Source organism: Salvelinus alpinus, chromosome 19 (genome assembly GCF_045679555.1).
Source record: "Salvelinus alpinus chromosome 19, SLU_Salpinus.1, whole genome shotgun sequence".
Classification (NCBI taxonomy): domain Eukaryota; kingdom Metazoa; phylum Chordata; class Actinopteri; order Salmoniformes; family Salmonidae; genus Salvelinus; species Salvelinus alpinus.
Window position 1 is genome coordinate 9,858,318 of NC_092104.1, and position 19,841 is coordinate 9,878,158.

General features: G+C 46.6%; 1 protein-coding gene across 18 annotated transcripts in view; it reads left to right on the forward strand.

Annotated features, from left to right (window-relative positions):
• The window catches only part of LOC139544995 (calcium/calmodulin-dependent protein kinase type II subunit beta-like), a 151,963-nt gene that overhangs the window by 73,021 nt on the left and 59,101 nt on the right, over positions 1-19,841 (forward strand). For 10 of the 18 annotated variants that reach the window (XM_071352281.1, XM_071352279.1, XM_071352280.1 and 7 more), the window contains exons 12-14: positions 666-708; positions 3,121-3,219; positions 16,482-16,519. In XM_071352281.1, coding sequence (XP_071208382.1) covers positions 666-708; positions 3,121-3,219; positions 16,482-16,519 — 180 coding nt within the window. The remainder of the gene's footprint in view (positions 1-665; positions 709-3,120; positions 3,220-16,481; positions 16,520-19,841) is intronic. The other 8 variants (XM_071352282.1, XM_071352285.1, XM_071352287.1 and 5 more) reach the window with 1 other exon arrangement.

Consider the following 19,841-nt stretch of genomic DNA (forward strand, 5'->3'; position numbering starts at 1 on the left):
TGTCTGTCTGTCAGGGGATTATGTGTCTGTCTGTCAGGGGATTCTGTGTCTGTCTGTCTGTCTGTCAGGGGATTCTGTGTCTGTCTGTCAGGGGATTCTGTGTCTGTCTGTCTGTCTGTCAGGGGATTCTGTGTCTGTCTCTCTGTCAGTTGATTCTGTGTCTGTCTGTCTGTCTGTCAGTTGATTCTCTGTCTGTCTGTCTGTCTGTCTGTCTGTCTGTCTGTCTGTCTGTCTGTCTGTCTGTCTGTCTGTCTGTCTGTCTGGGGATTCTGTGTCTGTCAGTCAGTTGATTCTGTGTCTGTCTGTCAGGGGATTCTGTGTCTCTCTGTCTGTCAGGGGATTATGTGTCTCTCTGTCTGTCTGTCAGGGGATTCTGTGTCTGCCTGTCTGGGGATTCTGTGTCTGTCTGTCTGTCAGGGGATTCTGTGTCTGTTTGTCTGTCAGGGGATTCTGTGTCTGTCTGTCTGGGGATTCTGTGTCTGCCTGTCTGGGGATTCTGTGTCTGTCTGTCTGTCAGGGGATTCTGTGTCTGTTTGTCTGTCAGGGGATTCTGTGTCTGTCTGTCTGGGGATTCTGTGTCTGTCTGTCTGGGGATTCAGTGTCTGTTTTTCAGGGCTGACCTCCTCTCCTCTCTTCTTCTCTTCTCGTCTTCTCTCCTCTCTCAGGGGGCCGTCCTCACTGCTATGCTGGTTTCCCGGAACTTCTCTGGTAAGTGTTTTCGTCACCACTCCCACACCTACAGTTAGACCCAGAGCTTAATGCTCTTACACAGCCTCTCACCTTAAACACCAGACTGACATCAGATCAGTGTCGAGGCCTGCTTCCTCCGGTGATAAGAGATGTCTGCACTGTGTGGCATCTATCTGAAGACATGCTCTTGAAAGCTGTCGGGATGGTGGATACTTGTGATTTTGATGACAAGTTGAGCCCGGTAGAAGATGTGAACAATGTCTCCAGAAACCTATGCAACTCTTGTTCTATGTTATACAAGCAGCAGGGCTTGTCTCCGCAGGCGTGTTTGTGTGTGTGTCTACCAGTCTGGGTGGTTGGTGCTTCAGTCAACATGAGTCACTCTGTTCGTAACTGCAAATTATCAAATGATCTGAGGTGAACATCTACTCAAATAAAGCAAAACACTGCCGGCTGTATCCACACACACACACCGGTCTGCCGTGTCACCACTCCAACACCCTCATCTCCTCAGGAACAGGAGCCAATATTAGAGTGAGGTTATCCAGGGATGAGTCACTGAAAAGAGAGGGATGAGAGAGAGAGAGAGAGAGAGAGAGAGAGAGAGAGAGAGAGAGAGAGAGAGAGACCGAGAGAGACCAAGATATAGGAGAGGGAGAGCAAGACAGAGAGAAATGGATGGGTGAATGAGAGATGGATGAGAGCGCAAGGGAAGAGAGGGTGATGGATTAGATAGGAAGAGCGAGACAGGAGAACGATGGATGAGAGGGAAGGGATGAGAGAGGGAGATGTGTGTGAAAAGCAGACAAGCGAGAGAGGGGGAGATAGTGGCAGAAGAGAGAGAGAATAGGATGTGAAATAGAGAAAGAGAGATGAGAGAGGAGAGACAGAGGTTGGGGGACATAGGGAAGGAGGAAGAGGAGAGACGGAGGTTGGGGGATAGAGGGAGGAGGAAGATGGGAGATGGGAGGATGGGGATAGAGGGAAGGAGGAAGAGGAGAGATGGAGGTTGGGGGATAGAGGGAAGGAGGAAGATGGGAGATGGGAGGATGGGGATAGAGGGAAGGAGGAAGAGGAGAGATGGAGGTTGGGGGATAGAGGGAAAGAGGAAGAGAAGTAAACAGATATGGCTCGGAGAAGACATCTCCTTCTATCCCTCATGAACTGTTCCAGTTGGGTATTGGATCAATGAGGATGTGTGTAGAAGAACAGAACCTACATTTGTAGAATGTGTAATGTTCTTTGTGATATTGTGTTGGATGGTGTTTCTCTGTGTGTTTCTCTGTGTGTTATTACTCCTCTCTTTTGGACTAATGAGCCATATCTGTTTCCTTCTCTTCTCTTCCTTTCTTCTCTGCCCTCTTCCTCCTTCTCTCTATCCCCCAACCTCCATCTCTCCTCTTCCTCCTTCCCTCTATCCCCCAACCTCCGTCTCTCCTCTTCCTCCTTCCCTCTATCCACCAACGACCCATCTCTCCTCTTCCTCCTTCCCTCTATCCCCCAACCCCCCATCTCTCCTCTTCCTCCTCCCTCTATCCCCCAACCTCCCATCTCTCCTCTTCCTCCTTCCCTCTATCCCCCAACCTCCCATCTCTCCTCTTCCTCCTTCCCTCTATCCCCCAACCTCCATCTCTCCTCTTCCTCCTTCCCTCCTTCCCTCTATCCCCCAACCTCCGTCTCTCCTCTTCCTCCTTCCCTCTATCCCCCAACCTCCGTCTCTCCTCTTCCTCCTTCCCTCTATCCCCCAACCTCCGTCTCTCCTCTTCCTCCTTCCCTCTATCCCCCAACCTCCATCTCTTCTCTTCCTCCTTCCCTCTATCCCCCAACCTCCATCTCTCCTCTTCCTCCTCCCCTCCTTCTCTCTATCCCCCAACCTCCATCTCTCCTCTTCCTCCTTCTCTCTATCCCCCAACCTCCGTCTCTCCTCTTCCTCCTTCCCTCTATCCCCCAACCTCCATCTCTCCTCTTCCTCCTTCCCTCTATCCCCCAACCTCCATCTCTCCTCTTCCTCCTCCCTCTATCCCCCAACCTCCATCTCTCCTCTTCCTCCTTCTCTCTATCCCCCAACCTCCATCTCTCCTCTTCCTCCTTCCCTCTATCCCCCAACCTCCATCTCTCCTCTTCCTCATTCCCTCCTTCCCTCTATCCCCCAACCTCCGTCTCTCCTCTTCCTCCTTCCCTCTATCCCCCAACCTCCGTCTCTCCTCTTCCTCCTTCCCTCCTTCCCCCAACCTCCATCTCTCTTCTTCCTCCTTCTCTCTATCCCCCAAACTCCATCTCTCCTCTTCCTCCTTCCCTCTATCCCCCAACCTCCGTCTCTCCTCTTCCTCCTTCCCTCTATCCCCCAACCTCCGTCTATTCTCTGCCCTTCTCTCTACTGAACCCCCCCTCTCTTTCTCTGGTTGCTGTGGGTATGTGGGACACTAACAGTGGGCGCTCGTTCCACCACCGCTCCAATCAGTGTCAGTGCAGCAGCGGCAGCAGCAGCAGCGGCGGCAGCGGGCACCACCGGTGGGCTGGTGGAACAAGGTAGACTGGCACACCTGGGGCGGCACCCCCCTCCCTCCTCCCTCTCTCCCTTTCCTCCCTCTTTCTCACCTCTACCTCTCCTCCCTATCCTCCCTTCCTCTCTCCTCCGTCCCTCCCTCTCTCCCTCCCTCCACCTAGCATGGATGCACCGAGCATGCCACTTCCATCGCTCATTGGCCCAGCGCTATTCCATCGCCACACCTCATTGGCCACCTGGCCTCCCTCTCTCCACTCTGATTGGGCGGCTGCGGTGCCCGTCACCTCCTCCTCCTCCTTTTACTGCTCTCCATCTCTCCATTCCTTCACAGCGCAGAACAGCACAGTGGAGCATGTCTGACCCAACTAAACCTTGTCTTTGTCCTCTCTCTCTGGTCTCTCTTCTCTCTGTTCTCTTTCTCTTTTTGACCTCCTGTAACTCTATTAGCCCCCCGTTCCATACCTCTTCAATTCCACCCTCATCTCCCTCTTTTCTAACAGCTCTAGTTTCCCCCCTTGTTCCCCTGCTCTCCTCTTTTCTCTATTTTTCTCTGTTGCAGAATGACACGGGAAAAGTTCTCCCTGTCATTGCAAGGATGGAACGGCCCACTGGGTGTCGGTGAATGCTGCATGGGGCACTGGACTGGTGCATGCGCTCTAACAGGGGGGGGGGGTGTATGATGCATGGTTAACACTGTAGAAGATGCTAGGTTGGGGCTTCAACTGTAAGAGCTAAACGATTGGGAACTACAATCAACTACCTGTAATGACATTTTAGATGTCATGCTTAAATGGGTATAAAAAAAGATGGACAATAGTTTGCTTATATGGTTGTCTTTGAGTCCACCACAATTCATAAGAATGGCATAGAAGTCTAGTGAAGGATAGAGCTGGTACCGTCAGGCCTGGATTGGTTTGTAGTGATGCTGTGGGACTCCAGTCGTCTTCTCTTCCCCTCTTAAGACTCTGATCAAATATTGATACTTCATACTGGCCTGTCTCTCTAGATTAGATCTACTCTCCTAAACTAGACACACAGAATCCTAGACTAGACACACAGAATCCTAGACTAGACACACAGAATCCTAAACTAGACACACAGAATCCTAGACTAGACACACAGAATCCTAAACTAGACACACAGAATCCTAGACTAGACACACAGAATCCTAAACTAGACACACAGAATCCTAGACTAGACACACAGAATCCTAAACTAGACACACAGAATCCTAGACTAGACACACAGCATCCTTGACTAGAACACACAGAATCCTAGACTAGAACACACAGAATCCTAGACTAGACACACAGAATCCTAGACTAGACACACAGAATCCTAGACTAGAACACACAGAATCCTAGACTAGAACACACAGAATCCTAGACTAGAACACACAGAATCCTAGACTAGACACACAGAATCCTAGACTAGAACACACAGAATCCTAGACTAGACACACAGAATCCTAAACTAGACACACAGAATCCTAGACTAGACACACAGAATCCTAAACTAGACACACAGAATCCTAGACTAGACACACAGAATCCTAAACTAGACACACAGAATCCTAGACTAGACACACAGAATCCTTGACTAGAACACACAGAATCCTAGACTAGAACACACAGAATCCTAGACTAGACACACAGAATCCTAGACTAGACACACAGAATCCTAGACTAGAACACACAGAATCCTAGACTAGAACACACAGAATCCTAGACTAGAACACACAGAATCCTAGACTAGACACACAGAATCCTAGACTAGAACACACAGAATCCTAGACTAGACACACAGAATCCTAGACTATAACACACAGAATCCTAGACTATAACACACAGAATCATAGACTATAACACACAGAATCCTAGACTATAACACACAGAATCCTAGACTATAACACACAGAATCCTAGACTAGACACACAGAATCCTAGACTAGAACACACAGAATCCTAGACTAGAACACACAGAATCCTAGACTAGAACACACAGAATCCTAGACTAGAACACACAGAATCCTAGACTATAACACACAGAATCCTAGACTAGACACACAGAATCCTAGACTAGAACACACAGAATCCTAGACTATAACACACAGAATCCTAGACTAGAACACACAGAATCCTAAACTATAACACACATAATCCTAGACTAGACACACATAATCCTAGACTAGAACACACATAATCCTAGACTAGAACACACAGAATCCTAGACTATAACACACAGAATCCTAGACTAGACACACAGAATCCTAGACTAGAACACACAGAATCCTAGACTACAACACACAGAATCCTAGACTAGAACACACAGAATCCTAGACTAGAACACACAGAATCCTAGACTATAACACACAGAATCCTAGACTAGAACACACAGAATCCTAAACTATAACACACAGAATCCTAGACTAGACACACAGAATCCTAGACTAGACACACAGAATCCTAGACTATAACACACAGAATCCTAGACTAGACACACAGAATCCTAGACTATAACACACAGAATCCTAGACTAGACACACAGAATCCTAGACTAGAACACACAGAATCCTAGACTAGAACACACAGAATCCTAGACTAGAACACACAGAATCCTAGACTATAACACACAGAATCCTAGACTAGAACACACAGAATCCTAGACTAGAACACACAGAATCCTAGACTATAACACACAGAATCCTAGACTAGACACACAGAATCCTAGACTATAACACACAGAATCCTAGACTAGACACACAGAATCCTAGACTAGAACACACAGAATCCTAGACTATAACACACAGAATCCAAGACTAGAACACACAGAATCCTAGACTAGAACACACAGAATCCTAGACTAGAACACACAGAATCCTAGACTATAACACACAGAATCCTAGACTAGAACACACAGAATCCTAGACTAGAACACACAGAATCCTAGACTATAACACACAGAATCCTAGACTAGACACACAGAATCCTAGACTAGACACACAGAATCCTAGACTAGAACACACATAATCCTAGACTATAACACACAGAATCCAAGACTAGAACACACAGAATCCTAGACTATAACACACAGAATCCTAGACTATAACACACAGAATCCTAGACTAGACACACAGAATCCTAGACTAGAACACACAGAATCCTAGACTATAACACACAGAATCCTAGACTAGAACACACAGAATCCTAGACTATAACACACAGAATCCTAGACTAGACACACATAATCCTATACTAGAACACACAGAATCCTAGACTAGAACACACAGAATCCTAGACTAGACACACAGAATCCTAGACTAGAACACACAGAATCCTAGACTATAACACACAGAATCCTAGACTATAACACACAGAATCCTAGACTAGACACACAGAATCCTAGACTAGAACACACATAATCCTAGACTAGACACACAGAATCCTAGACTAGAACACACAGAATCCTAGACTATAACACACAGAATCCTAGACTAGACACACAGAATCCTAGACTAGAACACACAGAATCCTAGACTATAACACACAGAATCTTAGACTAGACACACAGAATCCTAGACTAGAACACACAGAATTCTAGACTAGACACACAGAATCCTAGACTAGACACACAGAATCATAGACTAGAACACACAGAATCCTAGACTAGAACACACAGAATCCTAGACTAGAACACACAGAATCCTAGACTAGAACACACAGAATCCTAGACTATAACACACATAATCCTAGACTAGGACACACAGAATCCTAGACTAGAACACACAGAATCCTAGACTAGAACACACATAATCCTAGACTAGAACACACATAATCCTAGACTAGACACACAGAATCCTAGACTAGAACACACAGAATCCTAGACTAGAACACACAGAATCCTAGACTAGAACACACAGAATCCTAGACTAGAACACACATAATCCTAGACTAGACACACAGAATCCTAGACTAGACACACAGAATCCTAGACTAGAACACACAGAATCCTAGACTAGAACACACAGAATCCTAGACTAGAACACACAGAATCCTAGACTAGAACACACAGAATCCTAGACTAGAACACACAGAATCCTAGACTATAACACACAGAATCCTAGACTAGACACACAGAATCCTAGACTAGAACACACAGAATCCTAGACTATAACACACAGAATCCTAGACTAGAACACACAGAATCCTAAACTATAACACACATAATCCTAGACTAGACACACATAATCCTAGACTAGAACACACATAATCCTAGACTAGAACACACAGAATCCTAGACTATAACACACAGAATCCTAGACTAGACACACAGAATCCTAGACTAGAACACACAGAATCCTAGACTATAACACACAGAATCCTAGACTAGAACACACAGAATCCTAGACTAGAACACACAGAATCCTAGACTATAACACACAGAATCCTAGACTAGAACACACAGAATCCTAAACTATAACACACAGAATCCTAGACTAGACACACAGAATCCTAGACTAGACACACAGAATCCTAGACTATAACACACAGAATCCTAGACTAGACACACAGAATCCTAGACTATAACACACAGAATCCTAGACTAGACACACAGAATCCTAGACTAGAACACACAGAATCCTAGACTAGAACACACAGAATCCTAGACTAGAACACACAGAATCCTAGACTATAACACACAGAATCCTAGACTAGAACACACAGAATCCTAGACTAGAACACACAGAATCCTAGACTATAACACACAGAATCCTAGACTAGACACACAGAATCCTAGACTATAACACACAGAATCCTAGACTAGACACACAGAATCCTAGACTAGAACACACAGAATCCTAGACTATAACACACAGAATCCAAGACTAGAACACACAGAATCCTAGACTAGAACACACAGAATCCTAGACTAGAACACACAGAATCCTAGACTATAACACACAGAATCCTAGACTAGAACACACAGAATCCTAGACTAGAACACACAGAATCCTAGACTATAACACACAGAATCCTAGACTAGACACACAGAATCCTAGACTAGACACACAGAATCCTAGACTAGAACACACATAATCATAGACTATAACACACAGAATCCAAGACTAGAACACACAGAATCCTAGACTATAACACACAGAATCCTAGACTATAACACACAGAATCCTAGACTAGACACACAGAATCCTAGACTAGAACACACAGAATCCTAGACTAGAACACACAGAATCCTAGACTAGAACACACAGAATCCTAGACTATAACACACAGAATCCTAGACTAGACACACATAATCCTATACTAGAACACACAGAATCCTAGACTAGAACACACAGAATCCTAGACTAGACACACAGAATCCTAGACTAGAACACACAGAATCCTAGACTATAACACACAGAATCCTAGACTATAACACACAGAATCCTAGACTAGACACACAGAATCCTAGACTAGAACACACATAATCCTAGACTAGACACACAGAATCCTAGACTAGAACACACAGAATCCTAGACTATAACACACAGAATCCTAGACTAGACACACAGAATCCTAGACTAGAACACACAGAATCCTAGACTATAACACACAGAATCCTAGACTAGAACACACAGAATCCTAGACTATAACACACAGAATCCTAGACTAGACACACATAATCCTATACTAGAACACACAGAATCCTAGACTAGAACACACAGAATCCTAGACTAGACACACAGAATCCTAGACTAGAACACACAGAATCCTAGACTATAACACACAGAATCCTAGACTATAACACACAGAATCCTAGACTAGACACACAGAATCCTAGACTAGAACACACATAATCCTAGACTAGACACACAGAATCCTAGACTAGAACACACAGAATCCTAGACTATAACACACAGAATCCTAGACTAGACACACAGAATCCTAGACTAGAACACACAGAATCCTAGACTATAACACACAGAATCTTAGACTAGACACACAGAATCCTAGACTAGAACACACAGAATTCTAGACTAGACACACAGAATCCTAGACTAGACACACAGAATCATAGACTAGAACACACAGAATCCTAGACTAGAACACACAGAATCCTAGACTAGAACACACAGAATCCTAGACTAGAACACACAGAATCCTAGACTATAACACATAATCCTAGACTAGAACACACAGAATCCTAGACTAGAACACACATAATCCTAGACTAGAACACACATAATCCTAGACTAGACACACAGAATCCTAGACTAGAACACACAGAATCCTAGACTAGAACACACAGAATCCTAGACTAGAACACACAGAATCCTAGACTAGAACACACATAATCCTAGACTAGACACACAGAATCCTAGACTAGACACACAGAATCCTAGACTAGAACACACAGAATCCTAGACTAGAACACACAGAATCCTAGACTAGAACACACAGAATCCTAGACTAGAACACACAGAATCCTAGACTAGAACACACAGAATCCTAGACTAGAACACACAGAATCCACAATTCATTCAGCCTCTTTGGAGGGAAATAAGTTCACTGAAATGTTTCTTCTTATTATGAAAAACTAACTTGTTTGGGTACTAGGCCTAAAACCTTCCTCAGAGTACAGACAGGCTCAAGAGAGACAGGGACAAGCCACAAGCAAAGGACTGTTCCAGCTGTCTTCATGTGAAGCCTCCATCCTCCAGCTGTCTTCATGTGAAGCCTCCATCCTCCAGCTGTCTTCATGTGAAGCCGCCATCCTCCAGCTGTCTTCATGTGAAGCCTCCATCCTCCAGCTGTCTTCATGTGAAGCCGCCATCCTCCAGCTGTCTTCATGTGAAGCCTCTATCCTCCAGCTGTCTTCATGTGAAGCCTCCATCCTCCAGCTGTCTTCATGTGAAGCCTCCATCCTCCAGCTGTCTTCATGTGAAGCCTCCATCCTCCAGCTGTCTTCATGTGAAGCCTCCAACCTCCAGCTGTCTTCATGTGAAGCCTCCATCCTCCAGCTGTCTTCATGTGAAGCCTCCATCCTCCAGCTGTCTTCATGTGAATCCTCCATCCTCCAGCTGTCTTCATGTGAAGCCTCCATCCTCCAGCTGTCTTCATGTGAAGCCTCCATCCTCCAGCTGTCTTCATGTGAAGCCTCCATCCTCCAGCTGTCTTCATGTGAAGCCTCCATCCTCCAGCTGTCTTCATGTAAAGCCTCTATCCTCCAGCTGTCTTCATGTGAAGCCTCCATCCTCCAGCTGTCTTCATGTGAAGCCTCTATCCTCCAGCTGTCTTCATGTGAAGCCTCCATCCTCCAGCTGTCTTCATGTGAAGCCTCCATCCTCCAGCTGTCTTCATGTGGAAGCCTCCATCCTCCAGCTGTCTTCATGTGGAAGCCTCCATCCTCCAGCTGTCTTCATGTGAAGCCTCCATCCTCCAGCTGTTTTCATGTGAAGCCTCCATCCTCCAGCTGTCTTCATGTGGAAGCCTCCATCCTCCAGCTGTCTTCATGTGAAGCCTCCATCCTCCAGCTGTCTTCATGTGAAGCCTCCATCCTCCAGCTGTCTTCATGTGAAGCCTCCATCCTCCAGCTGTTTTCATGTGAAGCCTCCATCCTTCAGCTGTCTTCATGTGAAGCCTCCATCCTCCAGCTGTCTTCATGTGAAGCCTCCATCCTCCAGCTGTCTTCATGTGAAGCCTCCATCCTCCAGCTGTCTTCATGTGAAGCCTCCATCCTCCAGCTGTCTTCATGTGAAGCCTCCATCCTCCAGCTGTCTTCATGTGAAGCCTCCATCCTCCAGCTGTCTTCATGTAAAGCCTCTATCCTCCAGCTGTCTTCATGTGAAGCCTCCATCCTCCAGCTGTCTTCATGTGAAGCCTCTATCCTCCAGCTGTCTTCATGTGAAGCCTCCATCCTCCAGCTGTCTTCATGTGAAGCCTCCATCCTCCAGCTGTCTTCATGTGGAAGCCTCCATCCTCCAGCTGTCTTCATGTGGAAGCCTCCATCCTCCAGCTGTCTTCATGTGAAGCCTCCATCCTCCAGCTGTTTTCATGTGAAGCCTCCATCCTCCAGCTGTCTTCATGTGGAAGCCTCCATCCTCCAGCTGTCTTCATGTGAAGCCTCCATCCTCCAGCTGTCTTCATGTGAAGCCTCCATCCTCCAGCTGTCTTCATGTGAAGCCTCCATCCTCCAGCTGTTTTCATGTGAAGCCTCCATCCTTCAGCTGTCTTCATGTGAAGCCTCCATCCTCCAGCTGTCTTCATGTGAAGCCTCCATCCTCCAGCTGTCTTCATGTGAAGCCTCCATCCTCCAGCTGTCTTCATGTGAAGCCTCCATCCTCCAGCTGTCTTCATGTGAAGCCTCCATCCTCCAGCTGTGTTCATGTGAAGCCTCTATCCTGTCCTTGTCCTCCTGTAAGGTTGTTATTTACAGGGATATTAGTGAGTGACTCGTAATGGCTATTAACCAGTTTGACTCTCTCTTTCTCTTCTTCTACTCTCTTAATCTCTTATTCTCCTTCCTTCCTTCCTTCCTTTCTTCCGTCTTGCTTACTGTTATTTGTGTCAAGGTAAGGAGCCTGCTTGCTTCCTCTACAGGGCTAAATAAACAACATCATATTTGACCTTTGGGTTTACAGGTTGGGGTCGTGGACTAAATTGCCACATGGCATGTTTTTGTCATCCTGAGATCATCTACCTGAGAGTGAATGTAACTGCGACCAGTGATGAATGAATCAGACCACAGACTGTTCTGGAGTCTATCTGAGCTGTCTGAGTGGTCTAGAGGCTTCTATTTATTCAGATAGAAGGCTCTGAAAAACAATAACAGTTTTATCGGAGACTTCAAACAAGATGTGAGAATGCACTTGACACAGTTAATGACCCGATTCAACTCCTAGTGTAAACACAGCAGGTGGAGGCAGCGGAAGAAAACTCCACACAAATCCTCACCGCCAGTGTTCTTTGAGTAACAGAACTGGTCTTTATCGTGCTGCCAGGCCTACCTAGCAAACTGCTGAATTTGCACATGTAGTTAGCCTGGTAGAAATGAGACTCTATGTCAATTGAGGCAGCCGTAGAGGGGGGATGGAATACTGTCTAGGGATGAGAGGGAAACGCAGAGGGAAGGAAAACTGTGAGTGTTGCATTACCCCCCCCCCCTCTCTCTATCTCACCCTGCCTCCTCTCTCTCTCTCTCTCTCTCTCTCTCTCTCTCTCTCTCTCTCTCTCTCTCTCTCTCTCTCTCTCTCTCTCTCTCCCTCTCTCCACATACACCGCAATGTTTTGACTTCTAAAGTGTGGGCTCTTCTGTCTCGTCTCAGTGTCATCTCCTCTCGCGGCCTCAAACACACTTTGAACAGGCCTCCCCTGTGGGAGAAGGGCTCGCTTCCCCTGTAGGAGAGGGGCTCGCTTCCCCTGTAAGAGAGGGGCTCGCTTCCCCTGTAGGAGAGGGGCTCGCTTCCCCTGTAAGAGAGGGGCTCGCTTCCCCTGTAAGAGAGGGGCTTGCTTCCCCTGTAGGAGAGGGGCTCGCTTCCCCTGTAAGAGAGGGGCTCGCTTCCCCTGTAAGAGAGGGGCTCGCTTCCCCTGTAGGAGAGGGGCTCGCTTCCCCTGTAGGAGAGGGGCTCGCTTCCCCTGTAAGAGAGGGGTTCGCTTCCCCTGTAAGAGAGGGGCTCGCTTCCCCTGTGGGAGAGGGGCTCGCTTCCCTGTGGGAGAGGGGCTCGCTTCCCCTGTAAGAGAGGGGCTCGCTTCCCCTGTAGGAGAGGGGCTCGCTTCCCCTGTAAGAGAGGGGCTCGCTTCCCCTGTAGGAGAGGGGCTCGCTTCCCCTGTAGGAGAGGGGCTCGCTTCCCCTGTAAGAGAGGGGTTCACTTCCCCTGTAAGAGAGGGGCTCGCTTCCCCTGTGGGAGAGGGGCTCGCTTCCCCTGTAAGAGAGGGGCTCGCTTCCCCTGTAAGAGAGGGGCTCGCTTCCCCTGTAGGAGAGGGGCTCGCTTCCCTGTGGGAAAGGGGCTCGCTTCCCCTGTAAGAGAGGGGCGTGCTTCCCCTGTAAGAGAGGGGCTTGCTTCCCCTGTAAGAGAGGGGCTTGCTTCCCCTGTAAGAGAGGGGAGAGACGGAGAGAGAGCTACAGAGAGAGAGCTACCTAGAGAGAGAGCTACACAGAGAGAGATAGCTACATAGTGAACAAGAGAGAGTTAAAGAGAGAGAGAGCTACAGAGATAAAGAACTACACATGATGATGTGATCACATTAGACAGAGAAGAGAGACTGGGACGGTGTTAAACAGATAGCTACAGAGGAGAGAGACTGGGACGGTGTTAAACAGACAGCTACAGAGGAGAGAGACTGGGACGGTGTTACAGAGGAGAGAGACTGGGACGGTGTTACAGAGGAGACAGACTGGGACGGTGTTACAGAGGAGCGAGACTGGGACGGTGTTAAACTGACAGCTACAGAGGAGAGAGAGTGGGATGGTGTTACAGAGGAGAGAGACTGGGACGGTGTTACAGAGGAGACAGACTGGGACGGTGTTAAACTGACAGCTACAGAGGAGAGAGACTGGGACGGTGTTACAGAGGAGAGAGACTGGGACGGTGTTACAGAGGAGACAGACTGGGACGGTGTTAAACTGACAGCTACAGAGGAGAGAGAGTGGGACGGTGTTACAGAGGAGAGAGACTGGGACGGTGTTACAGAGGAGAGAGCCTGGGACGGTGTTACAGAGGAGACAGACTGGGACGGTGTTACAGAGGAGACAGACTGGGACGGTGTTACAGAGGAGACAGACTGGGACGGTGTTACAGAGGAGCGAGACTGGGACGGTGTTAAACTGACAGCTACAGAGGAGAGAGAGTGGGATGGTGTTACAGAGGAGAGAGACTGGGACGGTGTTACAGAGGAGACAGACTGGGACGGTGTTAAACTGACAGCTACAGAGGAGAGAGACTGGGACGGTGTTACAGAGGAGAGAGACTGGGACGGTGTTACAGAGGAGAGAGCCTGGGACGGTGTTACAGAGGAGACAGACTGGGACGGTGTTACAGAGGAGACAGACTGGGACGGTGTTACAGAGGAGACAGACTGGGACGGTGTTACAGAGGAGCGAGACTGGGACGGTGTTAAACTGACAGCTACAGCTACAGAGGAGAGAGAGTGGGATGGTGTTACAGAGGAGAGAGACTGGGACGGTGTTACAGAGGAGACAGACTGGGACGGTGTTACAGAGGAGAGAGACTGGGACGGTGTTACAGAGGAGAGAGACTGGGACGGTGTTACAGAGGAGAGAGACTGGGACGGTGTTACAGAGGAGAGAGACTGGGACGGTGTTACAGAGGAGAGAGACTGGGACGGTGTTACAGAGGAGAGAGACTGGGACAGTGTTACAGAGGAGACAGACTGGGACGGTGTTACAGAGGAGAGAGACTGGGACGGTGTTACAGAGGAGAGAGACTGGGACAGTGTTAAACTGACAGCTACAGAGGAGAGAGAGTGGGACGGTGTTACAGAGGAGACAGACTGGGACGGTGTTAAACTGACAGCTACAGAGGAGAGAGAGTGGGATGGTGTTACAGAGGAGAGAGACTGGGACGGTGTTACAGAGGAGACAGACTGGGACGGTGTTAAACTGACAGCTACAGAGGAGAGAGACTGGGACGGTGTTACAGAGGAGAGAGACTGGGACGGTGTTACAGAGGAGACAGACTGGGACGGTGTTAAACTGACAGCTACAGAGGAGAGAGAGTGGGACGGTGTTACAGAGGAGAGAGACTGGGACGGTGTTACAGAGGAGAGAGCCTGGGACGGTGTTACAGAGGAGACAGACTGGGACGGTGTTACAGAGGAGACAGACTGGGACGGTGTTACAGAGGAGACAGACTGGGACGGTGTTACAGAGGAGCGAGACTGGGACGGTGTTAAACTGACAGCTACAGAGGAGAGAGAGTGGGATGGTGTTACAGAGGAGAGAGACTGGGACGGTGTTACAGAGGAGACAGACTGGGACGGTGTTAAACTGACAGCTACAGAGGAGAGAGACTGGGACGGTGTTACAGAGGAGAGAGACTGGGACGGTGTTACAGAGGAGAGAGCCTGGGACGGTGTTACAGAGGAGACAGACTGGGACGGTGTTACAGAGGAGACAGACTGGGACGGTGTTACAGAGGAGACAGACTGGGACGGTGTTACAGAGGAGCGAGACTGGGACGGTGTTAAACTGACAGCTACAGAGGAGAGAGAGTGGGATGGCGTTACAGAGGAGAGAGACTGGGACGGTGTTACAGAGGAGACAGACTGGGACGGTGTTACAGAGGAGAGAGACTGGGACGGTGTTACAGAGGAGAGAGACTGGGACGGTGTTACAGAGGAGAGAGACTGGGACGGTGTTACAGAGGAGAGAGACTGGGACGGTGTTACAGAGGAGAGAGACTGGGACGGTGTTACAGAGGAGAGAGACTGGGACAGTGTTACAGAGGAGACAGACTGGGACGGTGTTACAGAGGAGAGAGACTGGGACGGTGTTACAGAGGAGAGAGACTGGGACAGTGTTAAACTGACAGCTACAGAGGAGAGAGAGTGGGACGGTGTTACAGAGGAGACAGACTGGGACGGTGTTAAACTGACAGCTACAGAGGAGAGAGACTGGGACGGTGTTACAGAGGAGAGAGCCTGGGACAGTGTCTGTGTCTTGGTAGAGGCCCTGAAGGGGACCGAGGGGACAGGCTCCAGTATAAGCCCCAAATTCATTTTCTATCTCTGCCTCGTTTACTAATTAACCAGTTCCTCTTAATGAGGTTCTGTTGCTCGCGGCAACCCACATCAACTCTCGCTGGGCCTCCTGTGCCACAACGAATGAGACAGTTTTAACCCAGGAACAGTTCTGTGTGTTCCCTGTGACACAATGGATACGGACTGTTGTCTATGGAATATTTCCCCTCTCGCTGAGGATTATGGGTATTATGCTAAACAGACCACTGTCTTTAGTATGAACAAACCTTCTCTCTAAATCACCAGGAGATATCAGAGGGGTGTTGTGATTATCAGGGTCTGGTGGACCAGTCGTTTATAACCTGTCTAAAGATCTCCGTGTTTACTAGCTGGACCATACCTCTTGTTACATACGACTGTCTGGTCCCCTACCCTGTTGGATTCTTTTTCTACCATTGGTTGCATTTGGGTTACCCATCTTCAGCTAGGAATCCTACGGGACGACAGGTTGATACTGATGCACCTTTGTGATCTCTCTGATCTCCTGTTCTACCAGAATCTCTGACCTGCTGTTGTTTCCTATTGCAGCAGCCAAGAGTTTGCTCAACAAGAAGGCAGATGTCAAGGTAAGCCCCCCTCCCCCCTCTCTCTCTTTTTCTTCTCTGTCTCTCAACTCAATTCCAATTCAAAGGGCTTTATTGGCATGGGACACATATGTTAACATTGGCAAAGCAAGTGAAGTAGATAATATACAACAGTTAAATAAACAATTAAAAAATGAACAGTAAACATTACACTCACACATTAACATTACACTCACCTCTTTCAGAGGAAAAGAGACATTTCAAATGTCGTTATGTCTATATGCAGTACTGATCTCTCAATTCAATTCAATTCAAGGGGCTTTATTGGCATGGGAAACATGTGTTAACATTGCCAAAGCAAGTGAGGTAGATATTATACAAAAGTGAAATAAACAATACAAATTAACAGTAAACATTACACATACAGAAGTTTCAAAACAAGAAAGACATTACAAATGTCATATTATATATATACAGTGTTGTAACAATGTACAAATGGTTAAAGCACACAAGTTAAAATAAATAAGCATAAATATGGGTTGTATTTACAATGGTGTTTGTTCTTCACTGGTTGCCCTTTTCTTGTGGCAACAGGTCACAAATCTTGCTGCTGTGATGGCACACTGTGGAATTTCTCCCAGTAGATATGGGAGTTTATCAAAATTGGATTTGTTTTCAAATTCTTTGTGGATCTGTGTAATCTGTGGGAAATATGTCTCTCTAATATGGTCATACATTGGGCAGGAGGTTAGGAAGTGCAGCTCAGTTTCCACCTCATTTTGTGGGCAGTGAGCACATAGCCTGTCTTCTCTTGAGAGCCATGTCTGCCTACGGCGGCCTTTCTCAATAGCAAGGCTATGCTCACTGAGTCTGTACATAGTCAAAGCTTTCCTTAAGTTTGGGTCAGTCACAGTGGTCAGGTATTCTGCCACTGTGTACTCTCTGTTTAGGGCCAAATAGCATTCTAGTTTGCTCTGTTTTTTTGTTAATTCTTTCCAATGTGTCAAGTAATTATCTTTTTGTTTTCTCATGATTTGGTTGGGTCTAATTGTGCTGTTGTCCTGGGGCTCTGTGGGGTGTGTTTGTGTTTGTGAACAGAGCCCTAGGGCCTCTCTCTCTCTCTCTCTCTCTCTCTCTCTCTCTCTCTCTCAAATTCAAATTCAAATTCAAGCTGCTTTATTGGCATGAAAAACATTGTGTCAATATTGCCAAAGCAACAATGTATACAATATACATTGTAATACAATTAAAACAATGACAAATAATAATATAGAATGGCAGTAAATAATAATACAAAATTAAATATAAAAATAGTAACAATAAAATGGTAACAGTCAATAGTCGAATGTTATGTATGGTGTAATGCACCACTACCACCACCACCATCATTAAACTGCTATCATTACCATTACCACCCATACCATTACTATTTGGAATGATAAACAACAATAATAATACTAATAACAATAACAGTAAAAACAATAACAGTCATAATAAGTAAGTTACTGCTTACTATGCAGATGTTATTATTCAGTGTCCCTCAGGCTATGGCAGGCAAATACATATTTGGCTGCAAGAGGAGCCATTGCTCCTTCGCCCATGAGTATTTTTAGTTTTTCCTCTGGGTTTAATAAGTTAAAATTTGGAATAAATGTAGTCATTTCTGTGAATAATGAATCTCTTGGTGAGGAATATTTATCACAGTAAAGGAGAAAGTGCATCTCTGTTTCTACCTCCCCTGTCGTGCAGTGACCACATACACGCTCTCTCTCTCTCTCTCTCTCTCTCTCTCTCTCTCTCTCTCTCTCTCTCTCTCTCTCTCTCTCTCTCTCTCTCTCTCTCTCTCTCTCTCTCTCTCTCTCTCTCTCTCTCTCTCTCTCTCTCTCTCTCTCTCTCTCTCTCTCTCTCTCTCTCTCTCTCTTTCTCTCTCTGTCTCTCTCTCTCTCTCTCTCTCTCTCTCTCGCTCTCTCTCTCTCTCTCTCTCTCTCTCTCTCTCTCTCTCTCTCTCTCTCTCTCTCTCTCTCTCTCTCTCTCTCTCTCTCTCTCTCTCTCTCTCTCTCTCTCTCTCTCTCTGCTCCCCTCTCTCTTTCTCTCTCTCTCTCTGCTCCCCTCTCTCTTTCTCTCTCTCTCTCTCTGCTACCTCTCTCTCGACTCTCTTTCTCTCTCTCACTCTCTCTGCTTCCCTCTCTCTTTCTCTCAATTCAATTCAATTCAATTTGCTTTATTGGCATGACGTAACAATGTACATATTGCCAAAGCTTGTTTACAATGTAAAAATGAGAATCAAAATTGTCAACGGGACAACAGTAACAACAATAACCAAGGGTCAAAATAACCATACATTCAACAATAACAATAAACATACAGTAAAGGACATGTGCAGGTTGATTGGTTTGTCAGACACTGTCCCTCAACTTATGGCAGGCAGCAATGTAGTGCGCTGCCAACCCACAGCTCTCTGCGTCCTCCCCCAACAGGACGGGTAGCCTATCCTCATCAGAGAGGTCTTTGAAACCTTGAATAAGAGTTTCAAATTTGGGGAAATGACACTCTCTAATTGTTTTATATTTTTGACATTTTGTCAGGAAATGCAGCTCCGTCTCAGGTTCTGCTATTGTGCAGTGGTTGCACAGCCTTTCCTCTACAGGGAGCCAGGTTTTCCTGTGTCTACCCTTCTCAATGGCAAGGCTGTGCTCACTGAGCCTGTACTTTGTCAAGGTTTTTCTAAAGTTTTGATCAGTAACCATGGTCAAATATTTAGCCACGGTGTACTGTCGATTTAGGGCCAGATAGCACTGCATTTTGCTCTGTGCTTGTGCTTGTGTTTCCCAATAAGCAATATAGTTTTGTTTTGACTGTGTTGTAATTTGGTTTATCCTGATTGATTGGATGTTCTGGTCCTGAGGCTTCAGTGTGTTAGTAGAACAGGTTTGTGAACTCAGCCCCAGGACCAGCTGGATGAGGGGACTCTTTTCTTTGTTCAGCTCTTGGTATTGCAGGGCTTGGTAATGATATGAGAGGGGGTCACTGTATTTTAGATGTTTCCAAAACTTAATTGCTCTTTTTTGAGTTTTTATTATTAGTGGATATTTGCCTAATTCTGCCCTGCATGCATTGTTTGTAGTTTTCCTCTGGACATGTAGGAGAATCTTACAGAACTCTGCATGCAGGGTTTCAATGGGATGTTTGTCACATTTGGTGAAATCTTGTTTGGCAAGTGGACTCCACACCTCGCTGCCATAAAGTGCAATTGGTTCAATGACATATTCAATTAGTTTTAGCCAAATTTTAATAGGTATTTCAATTTGAATTTGCTTTTTAATTGCGTAGAATGCCCTGCGTGCTTTCTCTCTCAGTTCATTCA